We start from the raw sequence: 24617 nt of genomic DNA, 5'->3' as shown, positions 1-24617 counted from the left end.
CCCAAGTCCAATATTACCAAATCATATCTTTAAATACCTTGAATCCCATAAAGATTAAAGAAACCAAGAAAACATGTTCTTTCAACTGATCATTCTACTCTCATCTTTCCTCCTCGGAGCTCTCTCACTACACCAAAGCTCCGAACTCCAAGCCTTGAAAGCCTTCAAGAACTCGATCACCGATGACCCGACGAGTGCCCTCGTTGACTGGGATGAGACCGCCCTCCACTATTGCAACTGGACCGGAGTGGCGTGCAACCCCTCCACGGGCAATGTCGTCTCCATCTCCATGGTGGACAAGCAGTTGCAAGGCCGGATCTCCCCGTCTCTCGGGAATCTCTCGAGTCTTGAGGTACTTGATTTAACCCTAAACTTGTTCACCGGCCCCATCCCCGCCCAACTAGCCTCGTGCGCGAACCTCACTCAGCTAATCCTCTACCATAACTCTGTCTCGGGCCCCATCCCATCGGAGCTTGGAGGCTTAAGAAACCTGCAGCTGCTGGACCTCGGGAATAATGCCCTCAACGGGAGCATCCCCGATGCCCTATGCAACTGCAGTGAGCTACTAGCACTAGGCCTAAACACCAACAACCTCACAGGAAAAATCCCACCACAAATTGGCAACCTTGTTAACTTAGAAACGTTTCTAGCTTATAAAAACAAGTTAGAGGGCTCAATACCTAATTCCATAGGAGAATTGACACAAATGCAAGTTTTTGACCTCAGTGAAAACATCCTAACCGGCAAAATCCCTCGAGAAATAGGATCTATGCTCAATTTACAAATTCTCCAACTCCATATAAACCTCTTCTCCGACGAGATCCCACCCCAACTCGGCCAATGCACGAAGCTCGCCATCCTCAACCTCTACACGAACAACCTCACCGGCCCCATCCCACCCGAGCTCGGGCGCCTAGCCCTCCTACAAGTCCTCCGCCTATACGAAAACAAGCTGAGATCGACAATTCCGATCACATTATACCAACTAAAGTCACTCATCCACTTAGGCCTCTCCCAAAATGAGCTCTCTGGCCCGATTTCACCGGAGATCGCCTCCCTAGCATCCCTAGAGACGCTGACGCTCCACTCCAACAACTTGAGCGGTGTAGTCCCTCCCAACATAACCCGTCTGAGCAACCTGTCCTACATCTCCCTTGGCTTCAACTCGCTAACGGGGCCCATCCCCCGTGAGATCGGGTTGCTCCACAACCTTATGAACCTCACGGCCAATAACAACGGTCTAGAGGGCCCGATCCCCGCCTCCATCACCAACTGTACCCGCCTCCTCACCATCTCATTGGCCAAAAACCAGATCACGGGGCGGGTTCCACTTGGGCTTGGGCGCCTAACTAACTTGACCTTCCTCTCCTTGAGCTCCAATGCCCTCACCGGAGACATCCCCAGCGACCTCTTCAACTGCTCGAAGCTGGAGGTGCTTGATTGGAGCCGAAACGCCTTCAATACGACGATCAGTCCCCGGATCGGATCGCTCTCAAGGCTCCATACATTCAGAGCAATCGATTCGGGAATTTTCGGCCCAATCCCAAGAGAGATTGGCAATTTAAGCTCACTCATTTACTTAGACCTTCCAAGAAACAGAATCTCTGGCCTAATCCCAACAGAACTTTCTAGACTCTCATTTCTTCAAGGCCTCGCATTGAATGAAAACCAACTCCAAGGAATAATCCCCCAAGAAATCTCTCTCCTCAAACACCTCACTGATCTCCAACTGCAGAGAAATCAACTCATAGGCTCAATCCCACCTTCTCTCTCCAAAATCAACTATCTATCCAACTTAGACCTCAGTGGCAACAACCTCAATGGCACCATCCACCCGAGCCTCGGCCTGCTGATCCGTCTGACGAATCTTGACTTGTCAGACAACCGTCTCACGGGCCCAATCCCGGGCCCGGTCATTGCCGGAATCAAGAATCTACAACTCAACCTCAACCTCTCACACAACTCCCTGACAGGAGCAATCCCAGATGAGATAGGCCTCCTGCAAATGGTCCAATCCATCGACATCTCCAACAACGCACTCTCAAACGCCATCCCTCGCTCGATCAAAGGCTGCCAGAACTTGATCACACTTGACCTCTCAAGCAACAACCTCTCCGGCCAAATTGCAGACGACGCAATGCTCCCTCAGCTAGAGAGGCTAAACCTCTCAAGAAACCAGTTACAAGGCAATCTACCTCAAAATCTTGGGAGTTTAAAGCATCTCTCATCACTTGATCTCTCACATAACAAGCTCACAGGGGAAATCCCACAATCATATTCCAATATCTCAACCTTGAAACACCTCGATCTCTCCTTCAATCTACTCGAAGGCCGCGTTCCCAACCTCACAAGCATAGCCAATCTGGAAGGGAATCCATCTCTCTGCGGGACAACTCCTCTTCCACAATGTACAAACAAGAAAAGCAAGAAAAAGAAGAAACAGAGAGTGGTAATGATAGCTCTGGCCTCAGCCTCGGCCTTTGCAACACTCATCCTTCTCCTCTCAACGCTCTACGCCTTGAAAAGGAAGACGAAGAAACAGTCTCTCCCTCCCAAACCCTCCATCGCTTCAGCAGTGAGTCTCAAGAGATTCGAAGCGAAAGAGCTGGAAATAGCTACAGATTCGTTCAGCAGCGAAAACATGATCGGATCGACTCATTTGAGCAGCGTCTACAAAGGCAGATTACAAGATGGGAAGGTAATAGCAGTGAAAAGGCTGAATTTGGAGCAATTTGCAGAGGAATCCGACAAATGCTTCTACAGAGAAGCAAACATATTAGGCCAACTACGGCACAAGAACCTTGTGAAGGTTCTTGGGTACGCGTGGGAGAGTGGCAAGATGAAGGCGTTAGTGCTCGAGTTCATGGAGAATGGGAGCTTGGAGGAGATGATTCACGGCAATCATCAACGTGCTTGGAGCTTAGGCGAGCGCGTGGAGGCGTTGGTATCTGTATGCGAGGGATTGGTGTATTTGCATTCAGGGTATGATTTCCCAATCGTGCATTGTGACTTGAAGCCTTCGAATGTGCTTCTCGATGGAGGGATGAGGGCTCGTGTCAGCGATTTTGGCACGGCTAGGATGCTCGGGGAGGGGGCCCACCTCTCAGCTTCCTTTTCCTTTCAAGGCACCATTGGCTACTTGGCTCCAGGTAAATTCATAATCACAACAACCTTCACTCGTAATTGTTGATGATGAAAAATTGAAAATTGAAAATTGAAAAAAAGTTGCGTGTTTAATTTTGCATCAGAGGTGGCATACATGAGGAATGTTACGACGAAAGTAGATGTTTTCAGCTACGGGATTATGATGATGGAGATGATCACCAACAAGAGGCCAACAGGCCTCATGTTACAAGAGGATGGATCAGGATCAGCAATCACACTATCAGAGCTAGTTCATCAAGCACTTGAGCTCGGAATCAACGGCTTAGATCAGATCACGCATCCTCAGCTCACGGACAAGAATCACGAGGCGTTGGAAGCACTCCTCCGTCTCGCCCTCTCCTGCACTGCCCCGGACCCCCAAAATCGGCCTAATATGGATCAAGTGCTGGCTTCACTCTCTAAGATTCGTGTCATGGCTTAGCTACAAGGCTGGCAGATTTTTGTTGGATCATGTTTTTTAGCATAGCACATGCTTATGTACGTAAGAGAAGGTGTTAATTGTTAAACATATTCAATTTCATAGTATATTAAACTTAGTTTCATAATCAACTTAGAATTTTGTCCAATTATATTACTGGATTATTATTATTATTATTATTATTATTATTATTATTATTATTATTATTATTATTATTTCAACTAGAAATGTTTGCCATACGTAAATAATTATAGTAGAATTGTAGAAACGCCACAATATTAACATTCAAGAAGAAAGTTTAGTAGTGATATCGATTGTGAAAAAATTTCTATATATGATTGATTATCAAGAACCCCGACAAATGTTGGAGTTGGAGTTGATTTTGAAACTAACTACCGCAATCTAAGATTGACACAACCAATTGTGTCTTGATACAGTAACTCCGATACGAGCTCCGTCTGGACGTTCGGACTTGCAAGCGCGTCGGCAACTCTATTCCCTTCCCGATAGATGTGTGTAACACGAAACTCCATGCGTTGCAAACGATCCAACGCTCGCATCCACGCCCCCTCATACTTCTTAGGCACGTCCATAGATCGAGAATATAGTAAATCAACGAGTCGCGTGCAGTCGGATTCCAGCCACAATTTCTTCCACCCTCTATCACTCGCTATACCGATCGCATTGATGCACGCAGCGAGTTCCGCCACGAATGCAGTCCCCTCTCCAAGGTTCTTGGAGAAGCAGCCTATGGCCTTCCCTCCGTGGTCTCGAAAAACACCCCCACACGACGATGACGATCCAAATGATGACCCGTCAGTGTTGACCTTGAGCCACGAGGGCGGAGGGCGACGCCAACGAACCAAAGTGGCCGTGGGGCCCGTGCTGTTGACAACCATGGGTTGATCGTGCACGATCCTAATCCGGCCGCATCGCAGAGCGTACGCGGGTGCAGAAGCTACCTTCAGTGGCGGACAGTGGCGGACGCATAAATATTTATCGATAGGGTCTGAGATTTCTAAATTTTGTTTTAAAGTATATATTTGAGTAATTTAGATAATTTGTAGACTTTTACGCTATAATTTACGCTAAATTTGAATACAATCAAAAGAAAAAAAAGAAAAAAATAATTTATTGGGTCCGCTCATGGCTACCTTCATTAAGTCTTTATAGCTCGAAAATTGCAGGGAGTAGCAGTAGCCTTGGCCGCCCACGGGGATAATCCGCCAAGTGAGAGACGGCTGCCAGATGGCGTGTAGCGCGTCGCAGAGATCAGCGAGCGAAATCATCTCCTCCCCGTCGTTGAGAACAATCTGCCCCGTCACCTTATATTTAAAGCCGTTCAAACTTTCGGGGCATGTATCGTACTCTTTAATCAACGGATACGCAGGTCGAATCGGAATTGCGATCAATGGAATTGAAGGGATTGGATGATGAAATTTTGAGACGATGAAGGGGTTGAAGCCATTAATGCACGCCATATTACTAGTAATAAACCTAAATTTGCTCTTGAGATGAATGTTTGCTTATATAAATGAGATGATGTTGATCGAAATATATAATGCAAATGTAGTAATATCTGATTTTCTTTCCTTATTTATGTAGCTTGTTAGTTAATTAATCTCTTGAGTTTATATATATGGAAAGTTGAGTTCTAGATACTTTATCCATTTAATTCTCAAACACAGTTTAACTATAAAATTTCCTTATTTACAGAGTTTTCAAAGGGATATTTTAATTGGTTTGGATAACTTGAATCCGTTTCTGCAAAAATTTTAACATCAAAAAATGTCGGTTTCCAATTTTCAATTCTTTTCTTCCAGATTCTCGTTTCATATAGTTTTTTGTTATCCTCCTCTCCGTTTTACAACTGATTTTTGAGAAAAAGTATAATGAAGGAGCAAGGAAGAATGATGAAGATGAATCAGTGTGTTGAAGCAGAGTGAAATGAATCCGCGGGTAACCAAATTCAACGATTGCAAAGCTGATTTGATTGATTTACGGAGCGCAGCAACAATTTGAAATCCCTAATTTGAGAGGGAAAGAGCTGGTTTCACGTTCCTGCCATCGGTGGACGTAATTAGATTTTCAATATTGATTTTTTAATTAATTATTTATTTATTATTATTATTATCTAAAAATAAAAGAAGTTCAATTCTGTTGAATGATTGTTTTATAGATACATAGATTAATTATATTATTGAGGTTGAAGAATAACATTCATCTCTAATAATTTGTCACAATTTAATTTAAAACGAATTTTAAAATTTATATAATAAAAAATGACTTGAAAAAGTTAATGAAAAAGAGGTCACATATTTTAGTATTAGTATTAGTGTTATACTAATAAAATGTGGCACTACTAGAAAAATGTAAAAATAGAGTTAGACAAATTTTTGGAGATAGATAAAAATAAAAATGAATGACAAATTTTCAGGGACGAAGGAAATATGAGTTTAAATTTAGATTTTATGAAGGTTGTAGTAATTATTTAGATATGTTAATTGGGAGTAGTGATCTAGGGAAACTGCTACTTAAATGCATAACTAGAGAACGCGAATTTAGTTCACTATAAGAGCGATTTGGTTCACTATAAGGGTGATTTAGCTCACTATAAGAAGGAATGAACCAAAACGCTATTACAGTTAACTACATACTTCACGGAGTAAATACTTCACTATAATGGTGTTTTAGTTCACTATTTGCTTTCAAATTCATAGTGTGAACTAAAACACTCACATAGTAATAAACTAGATCGTTTTGATCTAAAAACTGACATTTGTTCTCTAGTTATACACTTAATATTAGTTATACGGATTATTTTCCTATTAATTGGTATTACAATATTTCTATAAAAATGATTTTAATATTTTTGTTTTTGAATATTTTCATGCAATTTAAAAATTTCAATTTGGTTGGTTTTAATAATTCAAAATTCAGTATTTTTTGAATAATTTGGTTTAGATTTCATTTTATGAAATTCTCAGATTTTTTTTGTTCGATTTTGGGTTGAATTTGAATGCTCACCCCTTATTGTAAAAATATTTCAAATTCAAATTTCAAAACTTTAAATAACTATTATTACTAAATTAAAATACTACGAGAGTATTTTTGCAAAAGAATACTATATTTTTATTTTATTGTCACTGTTAAATTTTATTACTAATTAAAATAAATATTTGAAACGTTACCTCAAAAATTGATGTGTGGCGTTGGATGATTCAACTCTAATATGACAACATCCAAACTACTATCAAGGATAGATTTCATGATGGGAAATTGGGGTGTTTGTCAAATTTCAAAAGTAGATGGTTAAGAATATGCCAACTCAACATAAAATCTTCACATCCAATCAAAAGAGAGAGACATATTCTCATATGAATATCCCTATCATCACCAACATCACTAGTCACTACCTCTATATATAACTACCAACTAACCTACATTTCTCCCATCCTCAATCCCAACTCTCTATACAAATTACAAATCAATACAATGGCTTCCACTTCAATGGCTCTTTCTTCCTCTTCTTTCGCCGGTCAGGCAGTGAAGCTCTCTCCGGCCGCCTCAGAGACAGCCGGTAACGGAAGAGTCTCGATGAGGAAGACCACCACCAAGAAGCCTGCTGTCTCCTCCGGCAGCCCTTGGTATGGCCCCGACCGTGTTAAGTACTTAGGCCCATTCTCCGGCGAAGCCCCCAGCTATCTCACCGGAGAATTCCCCGGCGACTACGGCTGGGATACCGCCGGACTTTCGGCTGACCCCGAGACTTTCGCCAAGAACCGCGAGCTTGAGGTCATCCACAGCCGGTGGGCCATGCTTGGTGCCCTCGGCTGCGTCTTCCCCGAGCTCTTGGCCCGCAACGGCGTCAAGTTCGGAGAGGCAGTCTGGTTCAAGGCCGGCGCTCAAATCTTCAGCGAGGGTATACTTTCCATTTAATTTTATTTCATTATAGATATCAAACTATTCGATCAAACACATTCTCATTATAACTAATACTACTATATTGGATAGGCGGACTTGATTATTTGGGCAACCCAAATTTGGTCCATGCTCAGAGCATCTTGGCCATCTGGGCTACTCAAGTGCTACTCATGGGAGCAGTTGAGGGCTACAGAATTGCCGGTGGGCCCCTCGGCGAAGTGGTGGACCCATTGTACCCAGGTGGAAGCTTCGACCCGTTGGGCCTAGCAGATGACCCAGAAGCATTTGCTGAGCTAAAGGTGAAGGAGCTCAAGAACGGTAGACTCGCCATGTTTTCAATGTTCGGTTTCTTTGTTCAGGCAATCGTCACCGGAAAAGGGCCGTTGGAGAACCTCGCCGACCACCTGGCTGACCCCGTTAACAACAATGCTTGGTCTTATGCTACAAACTTTGTCCCCGGAAAATAAAGCAATTCGCGAGAAATAGCGCAGCACAAAATCTTCACATGTATTAATTACTCAATTTAATGAAATGAAAATGCGAACTATTCTTGCTCTAAGATGTGGATTCATTAAGGCCATCAGTTTGAATCCCTATAAACACTTTTTTTGCATAACAGAAATCAAAGAATAAGAATATATGTGTGTGTTGTGCGTGTAACAAAATACACTTAGAGAAATTTTTATCTTTCTTCAATTAGAGACAAGAACAGCAATGCAGCGACATCTCTCAAAATTGCTGGGAATGAACGATCGCAATCATCAAACCAATCCCAAGAGAAGAAATTATAGGTCCCAGATTTCCCTTTGGGCGGAGCCTTGAACACGCCTTCTTTAGCTTGTTTATGCACAAATCTGCACCAAACAAGTCAATATTCAAATCAAAGATCACACAGTAATAGCAAAAGATGTGAAATGTCTAAAAAATAATATTAGTATCTAACAGTCAGTCCCTTTCTTTCAGGATAGTGCAAAAACATCGAGCGCAGATCATGAATTCCAATTAATAGGTTGGAGCTTTTCGAATCTCAGCCAGGAATGAAAAAAGAGTAGGTCCATTTTTGCCAATCAGTAGCTAACATTAATGTTATAGTAATCAGATACAGAACTTACTTGATTAATGAGGAATCTGAACCAGGACGAACGAAATGGAATACAAACACACGGAGATGACAGCCGCAGCAAAAAAGTTGTGCAACAGCTTCTTATCATCTCTTGTGGGTATAAAAGCTGACTTGAGTGTATTGGTGAGCTCAAAAATCCGGCAAGATACCTGCAGCACCAATTGGATTAGTAGCAGTACATCGATTCAACACGAAGCTAGGCGAAGTCACTAACCAAGATATAAATGGCAGTTGTCAGCATGAAGTTAAGCATGGGATAATCTGGAATGAAGGATAGCAACCATTTAGGCTGTCCATTGGGCGTATTAGATCTGTTATAGTACATCAAGAGAAACATGTGAGCCGTAGTAAATCGCATTATGTTTGGCCACGTTGAGTTCCTATATCATCGAAACTGCTCAAACATAGTCAAGCAGAATTTTATAAAGAACTATCAATTTGTCAAGATATACGGGTATATTTGAAGGTAAGTGTTCGAGTATCACCATGTAAATGGCATTTAAATACAAAAATAAGCACACACCTCAGCCAGATATGGAACTGGGAAATATAGGTCTCCAAAGTAATTTTTCCAAGCCACCTGGAAAGAAAGCATCAAATATTAATCCAGCAAAAGTAACGTGATATGCCAACATCTGTTGACTGTCGAGATCTAAAGAAAATCTTAATATGACTTACGCAAAAAGTGTCAAGGAAAAGTTCCGAAGGTTCTGGCTGATATTCCGCAAACAAATGTAGACACTGTAAAAATGGATTGAAGCAAATGAGAATAGATCTTTCTTCTCTAACAAAATTTACAAGAACTGCCATTAGTTAGATTGAAACAATGCTTTGGTACATACGTTATGGGGATCCATGATGTGTAAGGATGCAGCTTGTTATATGCAATTTTGTCCAGCTTGTAAATGTATTCGTACCATAGGTAGCCAACCTACAACCCAATGTTTGCCTTTTAGTTATGAGAAAACTTGAAGAAGATTATCAAATGCCACACACCATGAATCAATAAATTGACTTACTACTAAGGCAACAGTAATAATGGATCCCTTGATGGTACGTCTCCTCTTGGTCTCGGATTCCTCCAATTTCTCCATCAACCTTTCAACCTGTAATGACAAAAAGGTCTTAGTTCCTAATTCGTGCAAATAGAACATTAGCAAAAATTGCAATTATAGAGCATTACATTTGGGTGAAAATAGGCATAAATCATTCCGATGATCCAAATATAGCGATCAAGTCCAGATCTAAAATGCCACTCATGAAGTCGTGGAAGTTCTGGTTTTGCTGGATCACTGTATCCTGTCAGCAACATGACAATAAGGTATCATTGCACTGTCACAGTTAACAAATACAGCTAACTGGCATTGAATAGCTTTAGAGGAAGATGTGAATATCACTTAAAAGAAGACAGAATGAGATTGGTTTTCAAGGAACATAAAATAACTGGATCACAAACCTAAAAGAAAGGTGAAAGGACTCCATAGAACTTCAAAAACTCCAGGAACTTCCCATACAAAGATAACTACCAGAAAGCACACCAAAAGCTTCAAAGCCATAACTGATCTTATTTCATTATACTTGTGGCCAATACCAAGAGCCCCGTACACCATTAGAGTGAAAAGGGTATGCATTGGGCAGATATAGTACAGCATGTAGTCATTATTAAGAACAATACATGCAAATGCCACAAAAAAGTTGAGCCTCCACATCATCTGCATTAAGAACCCAGTCAAATTAGACCAATTGTTAGAAAAACAACAAAAGACCAATGACAGATTGCAACATCACCTGAGCAAATCGAGCAACACTAAAATCTTTGCGAATATAATAATAAGAGAAGTTTCCGAAGCCAGTCATCCAAACATATGCAGCAATAAAAATGCGAATTGCATTGTATATCTCTGCTGCGGCAAAGTAATGATACATCAAAAACAGCACCTATAATAAACATAGTACATTGTCAGACACATAGCCAGCAGAAAGAGATTGGCATCTGATAAGTGTTAGATTCATCCAGTATCAACTAAGAGAAAGTCAGACCTAAAAGTCATGGGGCACCTACAAGACTATTTTTATTTCTTATACAACCTACTCATGAGTATAGCACTAAATTAAACAAAAAGAATACTTGCCTGCATCCATCCTTTCCACTCCTCAGTCTGATGGCGATTAAGGTATAGAATTGCTTTTCCAGAAAAAGCTGATTTATCATGGTGCTTCTTAAGAGAAGTCATTGCCGAAGTTATGATGAGAAGGATATACAGAAAAATAAACAGATCGCGGTTGTAGTTCTGTCCAACAAAAGAAAAATGAGAAAATCATGAAACATTCTATTCACATTATAGCAAAACATACAGAAAATAAGTTATACTCGTTGCAGTCTTTAATCTTTATATTGTATCAGGAGATATGAATGAGATATTTGTAAGGTTTACTATTTTCTAACTTTAACTTTGAACAGGTATGCATAACTGCTATCAGCTATTTCTGACATATATCAACAATAATAACAGAGAATGATAATGGCACCTTGGTAGAATCTGAAAATATATCTGTCCGATCGCATATATAAAAGTAGAACAAAATTCCCCCAAATTCAGCCCTGCATGAGTTATTTTTCATTAACAAATGAAACAACACAAGATCAAAAAATAATCATCATACAAAACTCACATTGCTCTTAAAAGTAGCCGATTTTCAAGTAAAAATGCATCGTCCATGGTTAGAAACCTGTAGATCACACACAGCTGGTAAGACTGAATCCATCAATTAAATTATGTACATTTCAATAAGTCACCTAATTATGTTTACTCATCTAGTCACAAGGAAAACATACCTAATTATGTTAGTCTTAATGGATGGACTAGAAACTTTTGTAGACACCGATTTAGTGAGACCGCCTTCCATTAATAGTGCTCGCTCATCTTCTTTGATAGCTTCACTTTCCAGTTCAGCCAGGTTATTATCTGAATGACTTTTGGACATAAAAGCAAGTCATACATCATAGAAGATGATTAACAGAAGAAGATATGATGATAATAATGGTTACTACCACCCTGTTGGTCCTAAGTGTATTGACAAGAGAAGTATTAGGGAGCTTACACTTTAGAAGGAGAAGATGATTTCTTATGCTCCAACCACTCAGAATAGATCCATGAGATATAAATTGGGATTACACCAAGCAGAAACGACACCTAGAAAATCACAAGTAAAGATTTCAAACGAAAAGAATAGTTAAAGGGAGTGGCAATCCTCAAATATACTAGCTAACAATGGATCAGACTAACTAGCCCACCAATGATATCACTTCGGTTTATGAATGAAAAAGGATCTCATTAGGCATGTCCCAAAAAAACTGTTAATTAAGCTTAGGTTGCATAACATTTCCAATTTTCCAATGACTCATCTTTACGAGGCAAAAAATCGTTGCACAACCTATGAAATAGAGCATCCTCAATTGTAATGCAAAATCACTTTATATAGTCTTTATTTTATATTCAAAGATAAGAGTTCCTCTGCAACAGGGCCATTAAATTTAATTATTGCTACCTTTTGATGTAGTGCATTATTAAGCTTATATTAGAAACCTTTTTTCTAATCAAGATTGTAGAAATCCACCAAATCATATTACTATCTGAAAAAATGAACTAGTATAAAGCTAGATGAAATAATTTCGTTGCCTCATACTCTTTTCAAATTTTGTGAAAAAGGTCATCAAATTTCTCACATTACACTTGCATCAGACAAGATCTACTTTCTTTCATCCTAGTTATATCATTACATCAACCAGATCATAGAATACCTCAAACCATCCCAAAACAAGTTGAATCGTCCCCAGCGAATGTACAAGCTCATCCAGAAAACAAACGCATAACAGCAGACAAGCACCATCGCTAATACTCATATCAATCTTTTACCCCATTTTTGCATTCAATAAATGAAACCAACCTAGGAGTCAACTAAAGCTTCAGAGGCCAAAAAACTCGAATAAATCGAAGCAGAGAAAATCAAAGTAGATTTACATCATTCAGCATAAAAGAACTCCTAAAACCTAGACTCAAGTCAATGGCGCTGTTAAACCCAAGCTATCAAGTACTAAACTGCTAAATTTAAAAAATGGCAAATCAAGGCTTCAAACTAGAAAACCGAGTCACCATTACAGCTAAGACAGCATGCAGGGAATATCTTGAACCTCACTAAATAAAACTTCTCTGAACATCCAAATCCAAAATCAAGTAAATCTTCAACTCTCTCAGGAACTCTAAATCAACTAAATCGAAGCATAAATGAAGTCATGATATCGAAATCGCACCTGTCCAGGCGTCACAGGGCCAGCATCTACAGCCATTTCAGGAATCGAAAATTGAAACGATCAAGCACCAAATCCCCAATCTACAGAAATCTCATCGATCAAGTGAATGCACGGAGCTGAGGTGCATCCACACACAGGGCTGAATCAGTGATACACAGTGGACAATGCGCCGATATATATGAAAGGATGCCCTAGAAATTGGGAGAGGGAATGCAGAGATCTGAAGCAAACGAATTTAGAAAATTGCAGGAAAACAAAAGCAGGAGTCAGTAGGTAGAAATTGACGTCTTCGTTTGCTTGAAGAATTGATAATGGCGACTTCTTCGGTCGAAATGTCTCTCTCTCTCTCTCTCTCAAACTAATCAACCGTAAGCAGATGGTGGTTGCAGTTTGGTTTATGATTATGCATTTTTTTCTATTTTACTTCTTCAATTATTTTCTTCACCATATTCTTATTTGAATAAGACATTCTTCTAAAATGGATAAAATCTGATTTTCGGGAAATTTTCTTATTTTGTTGTGACAAATTTGAAACGTATATTAGTAAGATATCTGTTTTTAGTAAATACTACTTTGAAAGTGATATTTTTGTATGATAAAGATTTAGTATGAGTAAGAGTAACTTTTTCATAATAGGAATTTATTAATCTATTTTGTCTAATTAAAACAATGCTTTAATGTTTAAGCTTGATTGCACAATTAGGCCAAATATAATGTCACGATGCAGCATGATTATGGTATAACAGATATACACGTTTGATGATAAATATGTACATGAATCTAAACTGCCGTGTTTAAGTTATGAATGTAGTCATAGGTAGGGAAGGACTTAAGAACTCTCCTTTTGAAGCTAATTATCATTTAATGATTAGTTGACAATGAGTGGAAATGAAGCAACAATCTTTGTTAGGTGGGTATAATTGGAAAAATAAAATCTTGTAACGACTATAATGTTTATTTCATGATGATACTTACAATATAATCTTGTCGGATTAAGAGAGTTACGTTATAGATTAATGGGACACTTGAATCCTAAGTTTGCTTATGAAAATTCAGTCGCAAGTATCATAAAATTAGTAAACAATAGTTTGTAATTTGCATACATCATTTGCCAAAAGATTATTGTTAATTTATTAAGGTCTTGAAATTTAAGTAATACTACACCATAAACTTTTGGCATTTGTTTGGACTTTGGAGATGATGTTGCTTCTAGGTATATCTACCAATACTTTAATAACTAATTTAATCGCAAATTAAAGACAAATGGATAATCAGGTATTGTCTTTATAACAACCATAGTATATCACAAATAAATATATATGTTGGTATAATTCAATTATTCGTTGTTTAGTATTGTTTGATTTTAAATCAAAAACACCATCTTGCATAAAATAATGTAATTATCGTTAAAATAACTGTATAATAAAATTAAATCACGTGTTCTTTGAATATTTGGTATGTAGTTACCATGATAATGTCGAATATCCCATTACCATGATCATTTTAATTCGAAACAAAATCACAATTTATTAACTTTAGAAGAAATTAGAAGCTAGAGCTCAAAAGTGTGTGTTTTGATTAAACTCGATTCATATAACGGTTGGGTATGAATTCGATTTTTAAACTTTTGGTCGATTCCATTTTTTTATTATCAATCAACAACTTCTTAGTTATTTATAATTTCATGTTTGATTTTATCTATATTGTGTGTAGGTCTTTGTCATGTGTGAATTAATTGGTAGTTCCTCCTTCCGTCATTAGACGTCTCATTTCTTGGCGGTACGGATTTAGAAATACTCCATTAAGAAAAATAGATGGAAAAAAGTTAGTGAAACAGAGGTCTCACTTGTATATATTCTATCAGTCCCATAGAAATAGGTCATTTAGAATTAACACGAGTTTTAATGTATAATTGGTAAAGTAAGAGAAAAAGAGAACAAGTAGTTGAAATTGTGTAGTAGATGGTGGGATCTATAAATGATAAAGTAAAAGAAAAGGAGAAAATAGGTTATTATAAATAGATATAGACTATTTTTATGGGACAGATGAAAAAGGAAATATGGTATATTTCTATGGAATGGATAAAATATTAGTTTTAAATGAAATATGAGTAGAATTAATTAGTATAAAATAAAACCTTATTATTACTATTTACAATAAAAATAAATCGGAACTACTATTCGCAAATGGATTTTCGGACGGAGGGAACACTTACGTAACGAAGATCTATGAAATTTTCATCCCAAACGAGGTTAGGTACGTAGGCCCATAGGTAGTCTACTCATTATTGTGATTATTAATTTAATCAAACAAGTAATTTATACCACATAGATTCTTGTCAAAATTTTAGCTGTGGCTGGTTAGGCGTTGTACTCCACTATCTTGCACTCCATGTATATTTAATTGGTAACAACTTGCATGATCGGTGCTAAAATATGTACTCATTTGATATGTTCATTTTTTTTTCTTTTTAATTTATTTCATTTGAAATATTAATCTTTTATATTTGAAAATAAATTTATCTTCCCTCTTTTTTTATTAAAATATTTAACTATATTTTTCTCTCTATGTATTCTAATTAACAACTATTTCTAAAATTATGTGTCATTTAAGAACGTTTGCATCTCAAAATAGAAACATTAATTAGGACTCTATTTCAACGATCAATTCATTAGTTGGCCATAAACTTAAAAATCGAAATACACCGAGTTTGACATGATTCAGTTTCACTTCGCCTCTATCAATTTAGGAGATGGATCCCCTGCTGTGCTCCCACCACAGCAGGGAGTGTTCTGCATCAATTTAAGTTTGCAATTTTTTTCTTCAAAATGCATTGGGTCTCTCTCTTCGATTCCTTCACTAGACGATGTCATCAGAAAAATTAGGTTTTGAAATTTTCTATTCTTCGATTTTGTTATAGGGCTTGTTGAAATAAAAACTTTTAGGATGACACGAATGTTAATGCATACTCCCTCTGTCCCAGATAATTCGACCCAATATTCCATTTCGGGTCGTCCCACATAATTTGTCTCATTTCACTTTTACCATTTTTGATAATGGACCTCATATTCCACTAACTCATTCCTACTCACATTTTATTATAAAACTAATACTTTAAAAGTAGGACCCACATCTCACCAACTTTTTCAACTCACTTTCCATTACATTTCTTAAAACCCGTGCCGGGTCAAAGTGTCCCAAATTATCTGGGACGGGGGGAGTAACTAGCAAAGTAGAATAGAGATAGAAAGAAAAAATTAGTTATCACCTTATTAAATAGAAAGAAGTAATCAAAAATAAAAATGCACAATTTTTATAGGATATACCAAAATGAAAACAGTTTTGATTTTTATGGGATAGAGTGAGTGAGTATTTATTTCACTTTGGGTATTAGATTTTCGGGCATCTTCTGTGTCTAAATCATCTTTTTGTAATTGTGATTTCTAGATCTAGAATGGTTAGAAATTGGTAAATTCGTCAGATTCAAATTTGCACACATATGACTTCCGCATTGCACGCTGGTTTAATAACGATGATATGAATTAGGTCAATACCAATCGAGAATACCAAAAAATTAAAAACCCATTGTTCACGCACATGTTCTAAAATAGGACTACAAAAATCATTTTCACATGAAAAATAAGTAGGACGGCGACGACTTAGGTCAATCGATTCTGAATATGTATTCGCTAATCTAGTTAACATTAACAACATGTCGCATTTGATTAGTTTTAGACGTTGTTTTGTTTGCAAAGTGAATACGTAAAGAATTTCGTGATATCGAACCTTGGCTTCACTAGTTTAGGTGAATATTTTATTATAAAATTGTTTCTACGTTACTTAATTTTTTCTGCATTGCAATAAATTAAAATTTTAAATTAATAAATTGTTTCTTCATTCAATAAATTGATGTTAAAATGTGTAAGTATTTTGTTTGATTATAAAATTGTTTCTGCATTCACTTAATTTCGTTCTCAATGTATAAATTAATTAATTGTAGTACTCCGTAGTTACGTAGCAATGATTGAAAGAGAAAAATGGTTTCATTTTTTATGACTCCGTAAGATAAAATGGATTAGTGAAGATTTTGTTTGACCTTTTGTCATTGAAAGATAAAGAATCTGAGTCATCTTTAAATTTATTTAATCAAGTTAAAATAAAAACAAAAACTAAATAAAAATTTGAGAAATGGAATGGGATAGAATAATAGAAAACATTATCCGAGACATTGGTTTGGAAAATTCGATCTTAATTAACCAATGGGATTCAGATCTACTCATTGGGATTCCGATCTGCATATAAAATTAATTTCTTGTAGCAATATCTGCTCCTCCGGAACCAACTGCGCTAAGCTCCTGCAGGCATATAAAATTAATTTCTATGTTCTACACACATACACTAGTTTTAATAACCGACATGCATGTATTCAATAAAATTTCATTTTTATTTTATTGTAAGTAAATTGTAATCTCAATCGCCGTACATGAAAAGTACAAAGTTAAAAGATGATAAAGTAAATTACAGGGTGTAAACTCTTTTTATATTAGTGAAAAAGTAAAGCTGTACGCAAAAGATAGAAGTTTTTCCCTAATTTCACTAGTGAAAGAGTTAAATTGCAAGCAAGAAATACAAGTGGTGTTTTTCTAATTTTTTAGTATGAGGTTGGGAAATGACCCAAAAACAAAATTATGAGAGTTTAACACAAATCAGACAATATGAATGAATAAGTTCAAGTGTGCATTGTCGAACCCTTGCATTGGTATCTGACCGAGCTTATTCGACTGGTTTGCACATAAAGTTCCCGATATGCAAGACATGTTTGAACTTGGTCAAGGACCTTTGCTTATAGTCTTAGTCATCTATATGTGCAACCGTGGTCAAGACCTTGGTGACCTATGTCTTGGTCTTGGTCTCCTATGTGGTATTTGGTTTGAGGAGCAATTTGTTGAGGTTTGGGTCACCAATGTGGCTCTAGTTAAAGGGTCTTCACCTGTGTTGTCTTGGTTGGGAGGTTTGTTAGGATTTTGGTCATATAAACATTTTCTCAACTCCATTAGTATGAGGCCTTGTGTTAAATAACCCAAAAATAAAATTATAAGGACTTAACCCAAAACAAACAATATAATCATATTGAGGACTCATTCAGTGTCATATGCAGATGAGAACACAAAGATATAGACATATTCCCTTGAGGTTGAAGTGAGTGTATGCGAGAATCTAGCATCGTTAAGAAAATAACCTTACTTCACATCAAGATGACTGGGATTTTTGTTTCAAGCAAGCAATGCTTGCACGATACAATAACTATCCGTATCCAGTAAAAAAATAGAAGTTATTAAAATTCAAGTCGCAAATAGGGGCTAAAATTTGGACGATCACACTCAAAACAATTCCAACCAACCACACAACATAGGATGGATTTTACAATATGCCCTTTTAATTCATGCTTAGTATAAAATCAAACAAACCTCAAACCCATATAGTCTAATCGTCCTCGAGAACACTCGTACGCCTCCGAATCTGGGAAGCAGCAGTAGAAAAATCAACAGACTGAAAACTAATGATAGTGCAAGCCAACTGAATATCAACTACTACTACTACTTACTGTGACTTTGGTTTCTTTAGATGTTTGATTGTTGATTTGTTCGAGCAGCGATATGAGTCTCTCTTCAGATACCTATGTTGAAAGCAAGAAATCGTTTGCAATCATTTTGAACGTTTAGAAAGCTACACAATGAAACCTGAGAAATTGATAGCATAGTGAAGCAAAGATACCTTCTCAACAATCTGACCTGTTTGGGCAGCTCTCAGTATAACATCCTCAACTCCCCTGGCCTTCTCGGGTTTTACCAGCGCAATTCGAGCAACTGCACAAATAGATGCATCATGAGTAAGGCACGTGGGTGGTTGCACTACGAGAATCTAAATACTGACATCTAAGCTATGATAGATAAAACATCACATTTTTGCACCTATGGTTTCTAGTTTCTACACTTTTATTGCTGTCCATCTTTATATGTTTGGAGAAGTTTGTGTGGGAGAAGTTTATGAGAAGTTACAAAATTGGATTAAGCTCAGAAGGTTCCACTTACGTCTTGCACGTGCTTCAGATGTCAAAATCCGTGTCAGCATCAGTTGTCTTTGTTCCTCCGCCTCACTAGGTAAAAAAATATATTAAGTGAATCAGTAAAAGCTTTGCAAAAAAACTTCTAAGACACTCAAAGTAAAAACTACAGTTAAATTAGATAAAGAAAGAGATAGTCCACCTTTTAGCTTCCTCCTGGGCTTTCTGTTGCTCAGGACCTTGATGACTACCCTGTATATAAGTAAATACGTAACTACAACAAGCAAAGAGCACAAAAAAACTTTGAAAAGTAAAATAGAACAAAATGGAGTAACTACCCCGCCACGTTGAGCCATTAGCTCCTGTATTCTCCTTTGTCTGATCGCTTCCAATTCCGGGTCAGCCTAGATACAATTAAATCATTAAAACAAAACCAAAAACTCGGACATCACCTCTTGATTACAAACAAACTACAACAAATAAACTAATGCAAATAATGTTCAAGAAAAAGATAAGTAACATTTGCATACTCAGTACTCACTCAACAATAGTGCCACTAAGTCTCGGCACTAGACCAAGTGGTGGTCATTCGCGTCTAGAGAAACTAACTCAATGCCAACCTCATCTATGTCTTTCATTTCCACAACTCCATTCTTATTCCACATTCTGCAACCGATCATCTCTCCTTCTGGTTTCTTTGGGTCCATTGCTGAGTCCACATACCAATACCCATCTACATATAGGTTGCTTTATGTGATATTAAACCACCAATTGAGACATTTTCTAAGATTTATCAGCTACAACACTAGATATTTCTTACATCAATGTGATTGCTTCCTTTTGTATTCCAAAGACACCATAACTAACAATTTTGAAAACATATAAATAAACTCTGCTGAGTACAATTTTCTCCACTAAGCAACAACAGTAGGGCATCATATGCCATATTTGCAACGAAACAGATAATCAATTGTCATAGTTAAGCTATAATCAGGAAAACCAGCTATATTCGGGCATTATAATTCAGCACACAATCCCGCATTCACCAGATTCAAGTGGATGACACCCCAGTCACAAAGGACGACAAGAACGGATCACAAACACGAAATACTTTTACTGGTTTACGAATTCTGATCTTTTAATTTCATTTTAAGCACACTTATAAGGCCCAACCCTATCATCACTGAGACTAAAGGCATTAGAAGCTACACATTTTCTGAGCTCAAATTTTACAAACCTCGAAGCAAAGCTGTACAATTACAGATGTTGAATAAAGTCTACACACACAATAAAAAAAAGGAATCTTTTATCTACCAATTTCTCAACATAAACTAATCTAGCTTCACCTAAGAACTCAAAAACCCTAATTTCATAAACAAATCATATCCTACTCCAGAATTAAATTTGATATCAAAATCCATGCGATAAGAAAACAAATTAACAGTAAGAAGAAGAAAATTAGAGAAAAAACACTGGAATCAGCTGCTACACAAGCTTAAACTAACTGAATCGGAATGCAGAGAGAAAGAGTAACTGCGTAACCTTAATCAATTCGACCCAAATTAAGATAGAAATTAAAAAAAAAACTTGGAACAATGAAATAGAAGTGATCGAGAAGTAGATGAAGAAATCGAGTATAGATAGGAAAATTTCTCACCATTTTGTTTCCGCGAAATTGAATTCAGTGAATGAGTGAACGCTGATAATATATATCAATATATTGAGAAAGTATATTTGAGCATTTGTTCTCGCGGGCCCACATCTGCGTCCGAATTACGCTACCGGGCCGGGTTTTATCCATCTTCTGAATCAAATCGGTGTCGGATCTTTTAGTTAGGTCAACCAACAAGATTCCAAAATGAGATAAATACATTCGTAGTGTATTAAAATAGACACAATTGATGTGGTTGAGTGGGATGAGAACATCGATCCTTAAACTGAACGGTCAGATGATCGATTAATGTATAATTAGTAAAGTATGAGAGAACTGAAAGAAAAGTAATTGACGAATTATTAATGGAGAATGATGTCTACCTCATTAGAGAGAAAAATATTATCCAAAATAGAAATAAACTATTTTATGGTCAGTCGTCCATGAACTCCCCCTTGCAACATGAGGATGCCGCAAACCTCACCATCCAAGCGGTCCGACGTCCTAGTTTGGCCTTTGTATAGTGTCGTTTATAATTAGAGTTCATTAAATCTTTAATTATAATTTCATTTAATTAGGGTTGATGCCCCATCGTGTATTTTATACCAGTAAACATATCACTTATTAGGCATTGACCGTCCTAATTTTCAAGATAAATACCTGAAAACCTACCCGAAAATACAAATATAAATGTCAAAAGTTTTGATTTTGTGATAAATAAGTTTGGGATAACTTTAGATGATTGTAGAATGATAATGAGTACCAGCACTATATAAGTTCCTGGCCTTTTATTTTTGTTACACCTTTTCTTCTGATTTGATTGCTAAATTTATTTCTGCATTTAATTTTAAATCACACAAACTTTTTGTTTAGCATAAAATAAAAGAGGAGTTGCAATAGAACCATATTCAGACATTGGATAAAACCATGTCCATAATCCATCCGTTCAAAAACATACCTTTGACCGGGTGCAGGAACACAAAAACCAAAATAAAAACATAAAGAACGCATGTCTATCAATGTCGGGCTGTTACTTGTCTGTTGGTGTTATCCTTAGAAGGTTGTGAAGATTAAGTCCATTGATCTTTGCAGCAAGTATGAAATCATTCTCAGTCAGTCCACCTGCACCGTAAAAAAAGATCGAGTGCATCAAGAGGCGTTTGTTCGTGAAACAACTTCACTGAAATACACAAACTAAAGGGCAAAAATGAAATAGTCATGCTAGTCCGATCAAATAAGGAACATCTCATTATTCAATGAGAAGATCAATGCTGATTAGATTTGTGTTTGTACCATAATTAGAATAAATCCATGTAAGCTTTATTAAGGAGATCAATGGTGTTTAGATTCCAGATATTCAAAGAAAAGCTACATGGTACAGAAGAAGATGAGTTTTGCTACGAATAAACATCAAACTGCTGTAATTCTCAAATGCGACATGGTAATTGATGGAGCAAAAATACAAAGATAAAGCTTAATGGAATCAGCTAATGGTTTTTGATAGGTATCATTACAGATAATTCATAGATATATATTTTCAGGTTGAATGAACGTTAAGGAGTTCATTCTTTCGTTGCAATGGTAACCAAAAAGAATGGAGAGCAAAGTTTATTCGAGGTGATCTTACCCACTGCATGGGTCCAAATATCAATCTTTATGTTGTTCCATCCGACAAGGTGAAGATCTGGGTGATGGCCTGTATCAAATAAAGACATGTTGAGAAAGATATAGAACACTAATCAGATGATAATTTGAATCAATCCCTAGCCAACCAAACTTCTATGCTAATATTAGCTGCATATTTGTCTCGCTTTCCTTATCCAAACAGAAACATATAGGAGTGCATATTCCTTACTTACATAACAATAATTTTCAGGCAGAAGTGCATATTCAGGCGGCGTGTATCTCAATGGTGAAAAGAAAGAACTCTTCCTTACAATGTGAGGCTACTCTTCATAACCAAAAACCAAACAACAATTTTTTTACGGTTAAGGTTATTTTTAATTTAAGTTACAAAGGAGGGGAAATATTGAAAATACAAGATCGCTCGAAATTGGTTTAAAGTGCACAAATGGACTTCAATACAAGGAAGTTCATCTATAAAACTTCAAGTATATTAAGAGGTTGATAAATGGCATCCCAACCCAAGTCCATTTACACTTGTAGGGAAGGAACTTTAGAATATAGGAAACCACCCAAAATAATCTAGACAAGTTTAAGAAGTATACCTTCACCTTCTGCAACATCAGCAACGAGCCGGAGAAATTCCATTCCTTTGGCGAAAGTCTTAACTTTCCAGGACTGATGCAGCTTCCATGAATCATTTTCCTTCACTAGATTCCATCCAGGAACCTGAGCCATAAATTACCAATTAAAATACGCAAATAAAACAAAGCTTATAATATAAACATCCATACCCTTTTGAGCAAAATGTTGGCTGTCTCCTCAGTCATAGGCCTCAAATCTTTGGAGCTGCATGGCACACACTTCTTACTAGCCAAATCTGGCACAAAAAGAAGAAACCATTACCAGGAGAATATTGTCAATTACATTAATCGCAAGTAGAATTAAGAACGCTTTCAGAAGGACACCAGATTCAAGAACATCAGCATCATATCCAAAGAGAACTCGGTTTTGAAACTGTAACCTCAAAATCAACCATAATCGTCGTCAAGTCAGAGGGTGTTTCGGTAACTGTGCCTTCTAATATTCTAAAGGTTAGTGATCAATACGACAATATCTTATTCATCTCTGATCCCTTAGGATTTCTTTTCTTCTAACTGTATATCCTCCACATAACCCCTTCCTCTCAACATCACTCCCATCACTTTGAATTATCAAAATACTATAAAAGCACCCCCTACCATAAACAAATAGAGCATTCCATATTAGCAAACGTATATCACCCGTGCTACAAAAAACTGAACATCTATAATCAATAGTAGCAGCTCCAGTGCGACCACTAACCTTGGTTAGTACAAAAAGTCCTAATTCCATTAAGACTGCTATTATTCAACAAGCGTCCTTCATGGCCTTGAGGTCTATCAGCAACACGAATACTCGAGCTGCCCAAGGTAGGAAAAAAAAAGTATTTCGCACTCATTGAAATCGTATATTCACAAAAACCTAAATACAGAAATCCAACGCTCAAGCGACATTTCGATTCTAAGCGCATAAACAATTCACACTCTGCCTAAATTTCACAGCATCGAGCTGCAGAAGCTAAGAAAGTTCACATCAACAATAGAAATCCGAGCATGCAGCTGGCACTAATGGCGATTCCTACGGCCTACGGGTAACTTATATAATAAAAATAATTAATTAATTAGGCACACATTGATGATTGATTCTATTTCTATATTTTTCTCTCACAATTTTATCGCCATGCCGCTGGTTCTCGTATATACGAACTTATTGAAAATTGGATCAGATCACTGGAAACTAACATGTGAAAACGAATAAATTGATTAAAAAACGGCGAAATAGAGAAATCGGAGCAGAAGAAAGTTACCGTCCATAACCAGTCCAGACTCCCTGCAAGAGCGGCGTCACTACAACCTGAACATAATCACCGGGAAATCTCAATATCAAAGACGCTGTTGGTGTGTGTGTGTGTGTGTGTGAGAGAGAGAGAGAAAGAAGAGAGAGAGAGATATACACGGGCGTTGGAGGAGAGAACGCAGAGACGAGGGTAAAGTGCCATTTGGAGCTAGCGGTGAATGAAAAGAGAGAAGTGTCATTCACAGGAAAACGGTTACAAATGGGCCAGAACCATGTAAATGGGCCTCAATTGTAAACGCTTGAAAGCAGACGTAATTGGGCTTTTTTATTCTATCTTTTTAACCGATCGTGCGTATTAAAACTTGTAGCATTCCAAAATGCTATTTTCATAACACATAGTTACTATTCCTTTTTTTCCTACTCAATATATCTACATTCTTGAGTCACATAATTATAAAA

The 24617-nt window shown here is 37.2% G+C and overlaps 5 protein-coding genes across 7 annotated transcripts; 2 read left to right on the top strand and 3 right to left on the bottom strand.

Moving 5' to 3' along the window:
* LOC125193258 (LRR receptor-like serine/threonine-protein kinase FLS2) lies at positions 1-3690 on the top strand. The gene is made up of 2 exons (XM_048091026.1): positions 1-3149; positions 3249-3690. Exons 1-2 carry the CDS (start codon positions 74-76, stop codon positions 3584-3586), a joined length of 3414 nt encoding a protein of 1137 aa, XP_047946983.1. The 5' UTR covers positions 1-73; the 3' UTR covers positions 3587-3690.
* A 3340-nt stretch (positions 3691-7030) lies between these two features.
* On the top strand, positions 7031-8066 carry LOC125193894 (chlorophyll a-b binding protein of LHCII type 1-like). Its single transcript, XM_048091830.1, has 2 exons — positions 7031-7505; positions 7598-8066. The coding sequence occupies exons 1-2, from the start codon at positions 7079-7081 to the stop codon at positions 7972-7974; spliced, it is 804 nt and encodes a 267-aa protein (XP_047947787.1). The 5' UTR covers positions 7031-7078; the 3' UTR covers positions 7975-8066.
* On the bottom strand, positions 7991-13337 carry LOC125193893 (protein REDUCED WALL ACETYLATION 3-like). Its single transcript, XM_048091829.1, has 16 exons — positions 12943-13337; positions 11733-11824; positions 11467-11604; positions 11304-11360; positions 11160-11232; positions 10763-10921; positions 10419-10568; positions 10087-10342; positions 9814-9929; positions 9650-9736; positions 9473-9561; positions 9309-9371; positions 9154-9210; positions 8845-8941; positions 8620-8779; positions 7991-8361 (listed from the first exon to the last, which is right to left on the bottom strand). The coding sequence occupies exons 1-15, from the start codon at positions 12976-12978 to the stop codon at positions 8624-8626; spliced, it is 1626 nt and encodes a 541-aa protein (XP_047947786.1). The 5' UTR covers positions 12979-13337; the 3' UTR covers positions 7991-8361; positions 8620-8623.
* A 4831-nt stretch (positions 13338-18168) lies between these two features.
* LOC125193981 (DNA-binding protein DDB_G0278111) lies at positions 18169-20760 on the bottom strand. Of its 2 annotated transcripts, none has more exons than XM_048091958.1 (7): positions 20664-20760; positions 19345-19410; positions 19209-19258; positions 19035-19099; positions 18718-18809; positions 18548-18619; positions 18169-18462 (listed from the first exon to the last, which is right to left on the bottom strand). In XM_048091958.1, exons 1-7 carry the CDS (start codon positions 20664-20666, stop codon positions 18427-18429), a joined length of 384 nt encoding a protein of 127 aa, XP_047947915.1. In that variant the 5' UTR covers positions 20667-20760; the 3' UTR covers positions 18169-18426. The 2 variants fall into 2 exon arrangements, with proteins under 2 accessions (XP_047947915.1, XP_047947916.1); XM_048091959.1 differs by lacking the exon at positions 20664-20760 and adding an exon at positions 19548-19827.
* A 788-nt stretch (positions 20761-21548) lies between these two features.
* Positions 21549-24426, bottom strand: LOC125193980 (pterin-4-alpha-carbinolamine dehydratase 2, mitochondrial). Of its 2 annotated transcripts, none has more exons than XM_048091957.1 (7): positions 24316-24426; positions 24169-24215; positions 23625-23722; positions 23075-23160; positions 22892-23009; positions 22285-22353; positions 21549-21779 (listed from the first exon to the last, which is right to left on the bottom strand). In XM_048091957.1, exons 1-7 carry the CDS (start codon positions 24358-24360, stop codon positions 21688-21690), a joined length of 555 nt encoding a protein of 184 aa, XP_047947914.1. In that variant the 5' UTR covers positions 24361-24426; the 3' UTR covers positions 21549-21687. The 2 variants fall into 2 exon arrangements, with proteins under 2 accessions (XP_047947914.1, XP_047947913.1); XM_048091956.1 differs by having other exon boundaries at positions 22886-23009; positions 24316-24419.
* Positions 24427-24617: the final 191 nt, after the last annotated feature.

This window comes from Salvia hispanica, chromosome 6 (assembly GCF_023119035.1).
Source record: "Salvia hispanica cultivar TCC Black 2014 chromosome 6, UniMelb_Shisp_WGS_1.0, whole genome shotgun sequence".
NCBI lineage: Eukaryota > Viridiplantae > Streptophyta > Magnoliopsida > Lamiales > Lamiaceae > Salvia > Salvia hispanica.
This window is presented reverse-complemented; position numbering and strand designations above follow the sequence as displayed.

Coding starts and splice junctions, on each gene's coding strand:
- LOC125193981 (XM_048091958.1), bottom strand. Junction 19,259..19,344: donor TAATGGCTCAACGTGGCGGG/GTAGTTACTCCA, acceptor ACTTATATACAG/GGTAGTCATCAAGGTCCTGA. Junction 19,100..19,208: donor GCCCAGGAGGAAGCTAAAAG/GTGGACTATCTC, acceptor TTTTTTACCTAG/TGAGGCGGAGGAACAAAGAC.
- LOC125193258 (XM_048091026.1), top strand. CDS start 74: ATGTTCTTTCAACTGATCATTCTACTCTCATCTTTCCTCCTCGGAGCT. Junction 3,150..3,248: donor CATTGGCTACTTGGCTCCAG/GTAAATTCATAA, acceptor ATTTTGCATCAG/AGGTGGCATACATGAGGAAT.
- LOC125193893 (XM_048091829.1), bottom strand. CDS start 12,978: ATGGCTGTAGATGCTGGCCCTGTGACGCCTGGACAG. Junction 10,922..11,159: donor TATTTTCAGATTCTACCAAG/GTGCCATTATCA, acceptor TTTGTTGGACAG/AACTACAACCGCGATCTGTT. Junction 8,942..9,153: donor CAGTTCCATATCTGGCTGAG/GTGTGTGCTTAT, acceptor GTACTATAACAG/ATCTAATACGCCCAATGGAC.
- LOC125193980 (XM_048091956.1), bottom strand. CDS start 24,360: ATGGCACTTTACCCTCGTCTCTGCGTTCTCTCCTCCAACGCCCGT. Junction 24,216..24,315: donor TTCTCTCCTCCAACGCCCGT/GTATATCTCTCT, acceptor GATTATGTTCAG/GTTGTAGTGACGCCGCTCTT. Junction 23,010..23,074: donor CCAACATTTTGCTCAAAAGG/GTATGGATGTTT, acceptor TTTATGGCTCAG/GTTCCTGGATGGAATCTAGT.
- LOC125193894 (XM_048091830.1), top strand. CDS start 7,079: ATGGCTTCCACTTCAATGGCTCTTTCTTCCTCTTCTTTCGCCGGTCAG. Junction 7,506..7,597: donor CGCTCAAATCTTCAGCGAGG/GTATACTTTCCA, acceptor TATATTGGATAG/GCGGACTTGATTATTTGGGC.